The 12,780-nt window shown below is 38.0% G+C and overlaps 1 protein-coding gene across 1 annotated transcript in view; it reads left to right on the top strand.

Moving 5' to 3' along the window:
- The window catches only part of LOC122814467 (zinc finger protein 91-like), a 493,609-nt gene that overhangs the window by 22,766 nt on the left and 458,063 nt on the right, over window positions 1–12,780 (top strand). Inside the window, exon 4 of the mRNA XM_044087047.1 lies at window positions 7,302–7,428. Within this exon, the coding sequence (XP_043942982.1) occupies window positions 7,302–7,428 (127 nt within the window). The remainder of the gene's footprint in view (window positions 1–7,301; window positions 7,429–12,780) is intronic.

Below are 12,780 nucleotides of genomic sequence, written 5' to 3'. Positions count from 1 at the left end.
AAAAGTTAACTCTTTGTATTTCTTTTCTGTCCAGCTGGACCCACCGTTGATACATTTTTAACATAAGCAGCTTTACAGATACATTTTAACACAAACATCTGTACAAATCGGTTTGATTATACAAATGACATAAAATTCTTTGCAAAACTCCAGCTAGCTATTCCGGCATGTGTTACACATGCATTGCTCTACTCTCTGGTATAGGTGGCACTGCCTCACATCTTCCCAACCCATATTACCCAACATTCAAGCCACCCTACTAAGTAAAGTAAAGGCATATTGTAAAACATAGCCAAGTTTGCAGCTAATGCATCCTACTGTACATACCGCTGCTTAACACTAATGAAGCTCAACTGGCTAGAACTACATAATCACCTTACATACACTCAGCTTCATATTGTCCACAAAATAACACACAAACCACACACATGCCCTTCTCTATAAAACATTCTCAAGCACTACTCCCCACCATGTTGCTTCGCTCAGGTAACCAGAGCCTACTAATAACTTCCAAATCCCTTAATATAGCTGGAGACTCACTAGACTCATCCTATGTCATCAGACAATGGAACCCCCTGCCTGTCCCACTAAAACAGAACAGCTGTGCATCTAGTTTAAGCACCAAAACTCCTCCTGGCTTTGTTCTTTCTATACCCTGAATGATTCTCTTTCTCTCTGTCATATCGTTAGACCATCACCAACCCCTAACTTTCCAGCTCTTCTGCCTTATCCTGTAAATGTAAATAAATCCTATCTATATTTATAACTGTCTACTGGGTTTCATCACTCCTTTGTAAATGAAATTTGTATATTTGAAAATGAAAAAAACAGGATCCAACCAGGAGACACACTGAGGCACAATGAGCTAGCGCTTTCATCCACTTTTAATGATGTGAACTTCTTCTGGAAATGAGGGCAGTTTTATTAGCATTGAGAGCCTTCCACCTGGTCCTACCTCCGGGGACGATAGCCATTCAATCAGACAGCATGTCTGTAGTCTGGTATATAAACAAACTTTTTACTGAAGAAGTTCACATCATTAAAAGTGGATGAAAGCGCTAGCTCATTGTGTCTCTTGGTTGGATCCTGTTTTTTTCATTTTCAAAGTTACTAGTTTGTGCTTTCCAGCTTGGTTTACTGAAATTTGTATATTGTTGTATGTGTAAATGCAACCTACTAAATTACTGTGTAACACTCCTACAGAAATGAAATTGTATTAACCTCTCTCTCTCTCTCTCTGTCTTAATTGTATTGCACATTTGATGATTCTAAGACCCCATTTCTAATGTTAAGAAACTGATTCTATTTTTCTCTGTAAATTATTTGTAGATTTTGTAATTTTTTTGGTAACCTTAATGGAGCTTTTCTCCCTGGGCCTCCACTAAAAATGGGCCTGAGTGCTTAGTCAGACCACCCTGGGTAAACAAAAAGCAATAAATAAATAAAATAAACAAATACAAAGATGTACGGTAGTAACTAGTGGTACTAAATGGTTTACAGTAGTGGTCAGACGTGATACATAATATAGTCACTTGCAGTGGCAAGTAAAGCAAACCAATACAGTAAATTGCACAAAACAGTAATTTGCAGAAGTGATCAGAGGTTATTAGACTGTTAATAAAAATATTAACAGTTTGTTCTGTAAAAAAATAAGTTGCATAAGTATTGGCAGTTTTTACCTTATGATTTCAAGAAGTGCTGTTAAGTGATTTGACTATGATAAGATCATATTTGCTGTATTTGTAATAAATTGCTCCAGCTATATTTTGTAACCTTGTTCCTGAAGCATCTATATTAATTTTCTTGGTCAATAAACACTTGTTTTAAAACACTTCAGAGTTTGTTAATTTTAATGACAAATAGAATTTTTATTCCTTAAGGAAAGGACAGTTTTAGAAATTATTTAATCTATTGCTAAGCCTAAGGGGGTCTGTTTATTGATAAAGCATAATTGCTGTTGTTACAAGGTAGTAGATGATAAATTTGATGGTCGACTTTGTATTTGTTGGCAGACGGTAGTGCAGCTTAATAATTTTGAGCAAGAGGTTATCCAGTTGGAGAATGGCCTTGCTATTAACATTTAGCCAGAGTGATTCCTTTAAAAGTCCACTGTGATAGGTTCTAGAGTCTGCCAGTAGGAAGAAGTGATATGCTTTATCTTCTGTTCTGCAAGTTTCAGTTTTGACTGTGTACGATTGTTTCCATGCTTTATCTCTTTGTTGCACTACCTTGTAGACTTCGTTGCATACTTGGGGGTCATACATATATCATCCCATGGTTCCTTTGTAGTTTGCTTTTCCAGTTTGTCTTCCCAATCTTTTCTAACCTCCTAGTTATCTCTGTTTTTTTTTTTTAAATGCCTCTGTTCTACCTTCAACTAAAAACTCTACCAGAGCAGGCCTTTTACTGAGTCCCATATCCCTTCTGTTTGCCTGTACCCTGAAATCAGTCCCTGGAAGGGAAGACAGTCTGTAACCTGCAGTTCAAACTTCTGCTTGGTCTCATCCTACTCTGTTACCTTCCCTCTCTAGTTATTTGGTTGAATCCTTTGCCAGTTATTTCCATTAAATTCCAGTCCCCTTCTCTATTTCTGTATACGTAGTTGCAGTCATCCCCACTTCAAAAATGTCCTTTCTCAATTCCCTCATTTCTTGAACTCCACCCACCCCCACCCTGCTTCATCATCATCCCTTTCCACTTTCAGTTTTAACCTTCTAATTATGTTATGTTTATGAAACTATAACATTTTAGCTCTAAAATATCCCTACAAATCAGATAATCCTAAACCATCTTATTGTATTGGGAGGATCAGCTCATTCCACTGAACTTACAATCTTTCACTCCCAGATAAATTCCTTCAACTCTTTTTAGTTATTGTCCTTAACCTCTTCTATGGTTGATAAAAATGTACCCGACATGCATATAAAGCTAAAGGGGCTAAAAACATTTTCACTTCCTGCATCTTACTAGCAATATCCATTTCCAGTTTCTCAGTTTTGGTGTTGTGCTTTGTTTACTCACTTCCCACATATCCTTAGCTGCCATCACAGAAACCTTTCTAATCCATACTCCTAAATACTTCATCTCATGTCCCCCATCAACATGGGTACTGCTGAACCAGTTCATGTGTAGGCACATAACTTATGGCTATAGCCAGTGTTTTTATCTTCATTAATTTTATATTCCAAAAAGACTTGTAACTATCCACTGAGATGTTCTTTTCTGGATTTGTCAAGTACAAATTAGTATCTGAAAATAAAGCCAATGTTTCTTGATTACTGTATACCAACCATATCCCTGTATTTCTGAGTCTGTTATTTTCTTTGTCAATGGCTCTAAATAAAAAGCAAATAACAAAGGGGGAAACAAGGACACCCTTGCTTGGTTCCTCTATACAGACACAGCTTACCAGAGAGGACCCCTCCTATTCCCTTTCACATATCGTGAGTAATAGAATGCATTTAAGAAACTTGTCTCAGCCTCTTAATCTGGCATATTTCATGCATATATTTCACATGCACATTGGAGTTTATGTATTTTATGTATGATCGCACTGTACTTTATACATATCTTAGCTTGTGTTTTTTTGTACAATTTTTCTTTTCTCAGTATACTCTCACATGGTCTTTTAATCTTTTCCTGTCTGCATTCAGTCGTACTATTATGTTCTGAATATTGATATGTATTTAATTTTGTATGGAATACTGTTGACTGAAAGACTGCGATGTGTTTTCTGGTCATTAGCTCTGGTTGTGGTTGAAAAGGGTCAAAAGACCAGTCCAGTTAACCTGTAATAAAACGGTAAATAAATCTTGCCTCAGATTCTTCATTATTATATCATGGAATGTAAATGCTTCCCATGTCCTACTCACAAAATTGCAGCCTACTGTGTTGAATGCTTTCTCTACGTCAAAACTCACTAACTGCATAATGTTCTTAGATTGTGCTTCATTCTGGGTCATCGTTATGTTAATTTTGTCAAATGTTTGCCTCTCCTTCACAAAATAACACTTTTATCTGTCAATTCTGACAACACCTTTGCCATTCTTTTTACTGGTATTTGCATAAATACTCATAATAATGATTTAAAATTGAAATGGGTCTGTATGAAGCTGGAACTTCACCCTTTTTTTGGTTAATACAGCCATTGCCGCTGCCTTCCAAGATGCTGGTGCTTCCCCACCTTGTAAAATAATGTTAAAAAAATCTTCCAGATCTTTCTGACTACCACAGAAGTATTGTCTGTTCCTGGAGGATTCCCTGCAGATTTATTATATATTACCAGTTTTGTTTCATCTCCTCTTGGCTTACTATTAGTTGTTGTGTCTCCTCTTCCTCTAACTTTGGCATAAGTTAGACTTCCATAAATATTGCCATTTATGCTAATTCTTGGTTTCCACATTCTTTTATTTTATACAGATTTTCATGAAATTTCAGAAATAGCTCTAAACCCCTGTAGGATGTCTATTTTTCTTGCCATAGACTCCTTAAGTCTGATGACAGCCCTTTCTATTTTCTGTCACCTAAGTTGTTGTGCTAAATGTTTTTGTGCTCTGGATTTCCTATCAGAAAATAGCTGTTTAAAACTGATCTTTCTAAACTCATAAGTATTATTGATAAAGCCCCTTATTTTCTCTTTAGCACTCTGCAGTTCCACCTCTTTTTTTTTCCCTGTGAGATTCCGTTTATTTTGCAATACTTTAACCTTTGTCAGCAGCTCTAAAGCTAATTATTTCTCCCCAAATTTTCTTAAGCTCTGTAATAGCAGTTTTATGTGGAATAGTACATGACAATGTAATTCTCCTCCTTTGCCAATAATCCCTTACTACCACAAATCAAATATTATATATTTTTTTCCTCTTCTGTTACTATTGGAGCCCCTCTAATAATCATTATTATCACTTTTTCCCTTAGGATTTCAGGATGGATATTCAATAAAATACATTCTTTGTCAAATCTACATGCTTATTTTTTCCATATATATCTTCTGCAGCATTGCTGCTTGCACTCTGCATTTATTAATATAGTTCAATACGGTGGTGCAGCGGTTAGCATTATCGCGTCACAGCATGAGGCTCTCCCATTCAATTCTTGGCTGCAGCACCTTCTGTGTGGAGTTTGTATGCCCTCCCCGCGGTCGAGTGACATTAAAGGCATGCAGGTAGGTGCGAGCGTGAATGGGCATGCCTTCATTGAAGGTTGGGCATTGGGCTGGCAGCTCAGCACCATAAAATCCACTGCCAATAATGAGTGGACCGGAGTTCCGCTGTGACAACCCCTAACTGGGAAAAGCCGAAAGACATACATACTGTCTGCTTTCTGTCTATACCTGTAAGGACATTTACATTCTAAGATAATATGGACAGAGTAGCCATTATGATAAAAAGCTGTTGTACCTACCCATTATAAATGACAGTTTTTTGAATGTATATTTCTGTCTTTTGTCTTACATGCACATGTTGTTTGGCAGGGTAGTATTTTATACTGTCTCTCCTCATCTCCATTTGAACGTATTTTATGTTTTCAAGGCATTTTTTTATGTAAACCTACAGAAAAAACACTGAATACAGTCTTGGAACACCCTATTCTGTATTAACTTAGAACAAATGCACAAAACTATATACACATTCAGCAAGTGAAGTTTAACTCTCCAGATTGGAACAATTGTGCCAAATCGACAGCCACACCCACAGGCATTACCTAATATAAAATGAAGACTACCCATGCTAAAGCACATGTTATAGCCTGTGTTCCCACTTACACTGATTGCTGTCTCTCTTTTTTTCTAATCTCTCTTCCCCTCCCAGATGTGAAAAAAAGTATTTATGTTTTCAGAAATCATTACCTTGTAGCCCTAAGAAAATGTGTACTGGCTACCTTTAAATAAAACTAAACTGTGCACTGTTCTTTTTAATGCATTAAAATATTAAGGCTGCTGGACAGGTTACTCTTACTCACTCCTCACAATTTCAACCTTTATTTTACACTGAACTGCTTACCACTGTACCTTTGAGTTTTGCTTTTCCTTCAGTGTTATAATGTACAGCAAGGACAGGAGAATAATAAAATGAAGGAAGCCCATAGAGGTAAGTCAGAATTGCAAACCTGGCAAGTCACTTGTTACAAACAAACTGAAAAAATAGAAATGGATGGAAATTTATTACGTTTTTGCTTTTAGTTAAATGTATTTAAAATGACCGAAATAGTAAAGAAGACTTTGGTCGGCTTTAATGATATACTATTGCTAAGAGAGAGAGCTTTGTGAGTTCACCTAGGGTAGTATATAGAAAGGGTAAGAGTGTAAATCATTATGCAAGTTCCAGTTGATACAATCATGATACAAGATGTGGAAATGTTCCATACATAAAGTGCAAGATATAAAAATGCATGTTTGAGGGATACACAAAAGTGTAGAATTTTATTATTAAGAACAGGGCTGGCTTGTGTTTCAGATCAGGTCATTTAAGATTTTAAACTACTATAAAAAGGTATGTATAGGAAACAGAAATAAAATAGCGAGAATGAGAATATTATAACATTTAAGGGGTCTATAGCGTAAAAACTTGGACAGTCTAATAGTTTGGTATTTTCTAGAAAAAGAACTAAGATAGAGGACTGTGAATAATTCTAACTGATCATTGACATAAAATACTTTTTTATTACAATCCACTTGGTGTTTTAAAATCAGTATTTTACATGCACTTGGAATGCACCATTAAATTAATCTGACAGTTTTTGTTGGGTAAGATGTTTTGTAAATTGTGATTTGACATGTCTTATTCTTAGAAATAGTCTAAATTTTTAAGCTTGCAACCTTTAATCCTTCTTAAACACATTGTTACTAAGGTGGTAAGTATGCGCATTTTAATATTTTAATAAAGGTTAAGCTTTAAAAGTTGTATTTGTGGTTATTTCGCATTTGAAATTTTTATTGCTACTTTACAGAATCATGTGGTCAAAATAATTTAAAATCCCTTGCACAGATACTCTGCTGTTAAATTGTGACATTTTGCTCTTTTTCTTTACTGAATTGTTAATGTCAGCCAACCCCATGACTCCACACTACTATACTGCCAACAGAGAGTAGGGAGAGTTTCCTTTGTCTGCTAGCATTACCCTTTACATTTTACTAAAATGGTGTGTCAACCATTTACTGTTGGCTAAGGTCCGAATTGTGTTACTGAGGTAGCATGGTAACTACACTTCTAATAACAAATGACAATGTTTGTGTCTGAAAACTGCTGATTTTTCTGTTGCAAGCTGTAAAAACAGGGGTGATTAACACCATGTATCTTTTACAGGCACCAGAAACATTTGAGGATGTTGCTGTCACTTTTTCAGAAGAGGAGTGGAAGATGTTAAGAAAACAAGACAAGGAGCTACACAAGGAAGTGATGGTGCAGAACTATGAAAGCTTGGTATCAGTAGGTAAGTGTAGCGTTATTATAGGAAGTGAAGTATTTATTCTGAAGTTTAATTCCCATAATAAAGTGCTCTTCCTGGAATTATTTATTTTTAAGCTGGATAAATGAACTGGTCTGCTGTGGACCCCTTTGCAGCCATAACCATGGCCACAAGGACTAGGATATAAAACACAAATGGGCAGTTCCAGAATTCAGTTGAACCATTATGTGTTTGGTAAGAGAAAGAAATGGGAACACCTGTAGAAAACCTATATAGATGCAGGAGAAATGGAGAAACCTACAGACTCCATAGAGACAGTCACCAGGTATCAGGGTTGAGCCCTGTAATGGTGGAGATTACATGAATAATACAGAAACCATACAGTTTCAGGCAGTCTTCCATTGTGTTCGAGTATCCTATAATGCTAAAATCCTGCTCTGTCCAGCATTGCAGTTTCTTGGATTATTACAGGTACATAATATTATTTTGAATTAACTCACCAACAGCACTGATCACACTGTAGTGTCAATCATACCTGCAGCGCTACTTGTGTGGTCAACAACAGCACTGATCACACTTGTAGTGCCGATCATACCTGCAGTGCTACTTGTGTGGTCAGCAACAGCACTGATCGCACTGTAGTGTCAATCATACTTGCAGTACTTCTTGTGTGGTCAACAACAGCACTGATCACACTGTAGTGTCAATCATACTTGCAGTACTACTTGTGTAGTCAACATTTGTGGGATTTAAAGATGGAATGATGATTTTTTTTGTAGTTTTTGGTCTGAGGAAGCAACCAGGACTGGTTGCGAAAGCGCTTACGTACAATAAAGAGCACTGGATTTTACACTGTTTTTTTGTTCCTTCAATGTGGTTTCTGCAGCATCAGGAGTTTATGTTTTTGCTTAAAATATATTAGTGAACATCCCAAGCACAACTAAATTAAGTGTCAAAATGGGAGGAATAGTAAATAAAAGAAAGAGAGTTACAGAGGAAGAAGAAGGAGGAGAAAGAGGGCTGAAGAGGAAATTATATTCTTAACTTTGCAGCAATCTATTTTCTTAATTCTCAGTTTAATCTTTATTTCCCCTTTTCATTGCTAAGATTTTCATTATGGCTTCACATAACACAACAAAGTTGTACTAGAAATTAATAATCTCCTGTGGATGCATTTAGTATAGAAATACAGCACCTTGTATATTAACTGATGAAGAAAAAATGCAAAACACACTTCATGCTTCAAAACGGTATAATTTGATAGTGTGTGTGTGTGTGTGTGTGTGTGTGTGTGTGTGTGTGTGTGTGTGTGTGTGTGTGTGTGTGTGTGTGTGTGTGCGTATAAAGAAGTTGTACCCAACTTTTAGCATTTGTTACTCAAATTTGATTCAGAACATGATTAAAACAGTAAGTTTTATACCTTACTTTGATGTCGGTGAATAACGTTTGTAACAGCCCAGGATTTCATGTGTTCTGGAGTCCAGTGTTTGACATCATCATTTTCTCATAACAACTTTTTGCAGAAGACATGTTGCAGTTGTGACACCAAGTGATTGACAGTTAAATAGCAAATAGTAATCACATCTGTGACATTAAAACAGCACTACCTTTTAAAGGAATAAACTATTTCTTATTTTTTATTCAGTGCTGTTTCCAAGTCAGTTGGTTTTCTTTATATAGAATACTGTTTGCCAAGATATGTAGTACTGAATGGGATTCAAATACAGGTTTGAGATGCTCTTTGGATATAACTTTTCTGTTCTTCTCAGAAATACACAGTCTGATAGAACTTGGATGCATATGTTTGATTCTTTATAATGAGCAGAAATTCAAAATATAACTGCATTATACTGTGTTTCACACTTTAAATTAAAGTCCTGCATTCTATATATTATGAAAAGTAGATGCATTTTTTTTCAGAAAATGCTTTATTTGTCTTTTTATTGACTGTTTAGTTGAAAAATTTGTTAGATTTGGTTGTTTGCAAAGTTTATGCCTGAAATGTAATGACTGGATGAATTGGTAGGGACATGTTAAAGAAGGCATTTTTATTTTGAAGTACCTCTCTCCCTCTCTCTTCGACTTTTGTGGAACATACTGCCTTGACTTAAAGAAATTGTGTTTAAGTCTAAGAAGAAACAATCCTGTATGAAGGTCAGTTATACTGCATGCATACCGGCATTTAAAGGCAACCTTACAATGCAAGGCTTATTGTTTTGCCTGATAACATAGAAATGTAAAAAGTGATTTGGAGAAGGTGAATTATTGTGAGCTATTTTTCTGTGTGATTTTTGTTGTATTTCATTTTTAGTATTACTGTGGGGAAAGACAGCAGAATTGTAAAATGTGCATAGATGATAGGTGCAGGGTGTTTAAGCATGTATGAAGTAAGGTGTATATTAGGATGCAAATATGTATACCATATAATAAAGTGTTAGCTTTGTAAGTGAAGAAAGCAGAATTTAGTCAATTTAAAAGTAAGTCAAGTAGAAGTTCATTCACAGTTTATTTATAAGATTTGTTCTTAGTATGTAGTGTGGGTCAGTGGTGTAAATAATGGCTCTTATAACACAAAAAGAGGGTTCTAGCAGTTGGGCAGGGCATGAATATTACAAAAATTGTGAGGCTTAAGACCGCTGGAGTTAGACTAGTCTGTGATTTAACTGGGTATATGTGTGTACCTAATTTAGTTTGTGTCCTGTGTTTTCTCATACCAATGCTTGCTTATGATTTTGGGAATATTTCATAGGATCATAGGAGGTTTTTAGGCTATTGGCCCTGAGGCCCTTATAAGCCTAGCCAAGAGTTTAGCTCATGTTTATACAAGTCGGCACCTGATGCCCCTCTCCACCAGGGACACAGGTGGAATCCCAGGGGTGCATTTTCTGTTCCCTATCCAGTTATCCAGGTTGCACTTAAAAAGGGGTAAAGAGGTACTCTGCTTGACATGGAGAGGGAGTCTATTCCACAGATGCGGGAGTCTCTGGGACACAAATCTTTCCTACCAACAAGTCCTGCTGATGTCACTGACCAGGTTAAGGCCGCACATGTGGGTTACTCGCCTGCAGCTTAACTTGCAGATATGCAGCAGTCCATCAAGTAGGGGTCCGTGATCACCTTGTATGCCAGACAGAGCTCACCTCTGAGAAGTCTGTATGAAACTGAGTAGAGGGATAGGGCTTTTAGCCTGTCTGTGTATGGTAGATGTTTGAGGCCCTGGATTCTCCTGGTGAGCAACCTCTTTGGTCTCTCCAGCTGCTGCATGTGCTTTGCAAGGGGCATTATACTCAGTAATGGGCCTTATAAGGGAAAATTACAGGGATGTTATGACCTCCTTGTCCCTGGATGAGATACTGTTACTAACGAGGTGGGGCATGTAGAAAGTTTTCTTACAATGGAAGCAACATGGTGGTCAAAGGTCAGGTTGCTATCAATCTGGGTGCTTGTATCCTTCATGACTGACTGCATGCTTAGAACAGTGTTATTAATGTAATAATTTGTGGGGATGTCACTCTCCCCAAATGGGATGATGATGCATTTTTTGGTATTCCATTTTAGGCCGTGTTTCTGGCACCAGTCATTTATGTCCACATCATTAGGGGAATTGATGACAGCACCCAGCTTGCAGTCCTTTGCAAACTTGGTCAGCCATAACCCACTGGTTTTGGAAGGCATCTCAGAAAAGTATATCCCAAATAACAGAGGTCCCAAGACCGAACCCTGGAATACGCCACTTGTTACAGGTCTTGCTGCTTGATGTGGCTTCCACTATTTTGACTAGGTGGGTTCTATCGGTGAGCCAGTTTGCTACTCATCTGGTAACATACAGATTGATGCCTCATTGAGAGAGTTTATCTATTATGCCCGAGTGGGGATTAGTGTCGAAGGCTTTGGCCAGGTCAAGGTAGGCGGTGTGCACCATCTTCCCCAAGTCCATGGCTTTGCTGACTGTCACAAAGAACTGAACCAGATTTTTAACAGACATGATCTCCCCTTGACGAATGCAAGCTGTGGGATTTGAGTGTTTGGAGGTTACCAGTGTCCTTGTTAATGAGGTCCATGATAATCCGTTCCATGGTATCAGGCTAGTTAGGCTGATGGGTCTTTAATTTCCTGGATCGGTGGATGCTTCACCTTTGTGCAAAGGGATGACAGTGGCTATCCTCCACTCAGCTGGGACAAAGCCAGTACTCAGGCTTTGGTTGACTAGGGTGCCTAATGATGCTGCAGGTTCCTGTCTGAGTTCATATAGGATGCAGCCTGGGATGTTATTGCGTCCAATGGAAGCTGTATTTTTTGCCTGTGAGAGAGCAGTGATGACCTGTTCCCTAGATATAAGAGGAAGGGGGCCGGTACTGGGGATGTCCTGATTTACTGGGGGGACAGAGGGCTGAAGTTTTCACTGAATCTATCAGCCAGCCAGTTTGCTATATCTACGACATTTGTATATGTGGTGTCCTTGACCATCAGTTCTAAACAGAACTGGGTGCTAAATAAGCTACAAATTACTAGTGCACTCAACTTTCCTCAGTTGTCTAGAGGAAAACATTCTTTAGTACTTAATAAATAAATAATAAAGGTCAGCTCCTGGTGTTTTCTCCTGTCTACCTGATGAATCTGGGCATCTTGGGGCAATGCAGCAATTGCCTCATGTACATAGACAACCCTCTCCTCCTACCATCCAACACTACAACCTGTGAGAGATGCACGTATCTAGCCAAACTGGAAGCAAAGCTCTCTTCACCAAAGACTGGACTAGACAGTCAAGAGAAGGTAAACACTTGCACCACACCACACTCATCACATAGTCCCTCAAAACCTACACCACCAAAACACACACATAGAAGCACAAAACACATGCCTACATTCATGGAGGCTGTCAATAAAAATCTGCCCAAACGAGCGAGACCTCCAAAGCAGAAATGCAAGCAACCTCCACCCCCCAACACAACCCAAATGACACATAGCACACAAACTCAGTGTGCCACTCAACTACAGCCCATAAGGCATGACAGACCCAACACTCTAGTCATAGGTGACTCTATAGTCAGGCACACTGATGTTCCACTCCCCAGGCTAAACAAGGAGAAAGTTACTGTCAGCTGCCTGTTGGGTGCCAGGATCTGCCACATAATGCATGCACTCAGGTCACTCCACAACAAGTACAAATATGACAATGTCATTGTCCATGTTGGTGTGAATGACCTGAGATGTACCTCCCTGGACTTCATGAAAAGAGACGTGGAGGAGCTCTCCGATCTTGTAGCCCAGGCAGGTATTACCCTAGCCCTGAGTAGCATCCTGTCATCACCCATAATGATACCACAGTACAAGGACAAAATGATTGACTTCAACAATTGGCTAAGCTTCTGGTGT

Source organism: Protopterus annectens, chromosome 10.part0, assembly GCF_019279795.1.
Source record: "Protopterus annectens isolate FY-2018-M chromosome 10.part0, PAN1.0, whole genome shotgun sequence".
Lineage (NCBI taxonomy): Eukaryota > Metazoa > Chordata > Ceratodontiformes > Protopteridae > Protopterus > Protopterus annectens.
This window is presented reverse-complemented; position numbering and strand designations above follow the sequence as displayed.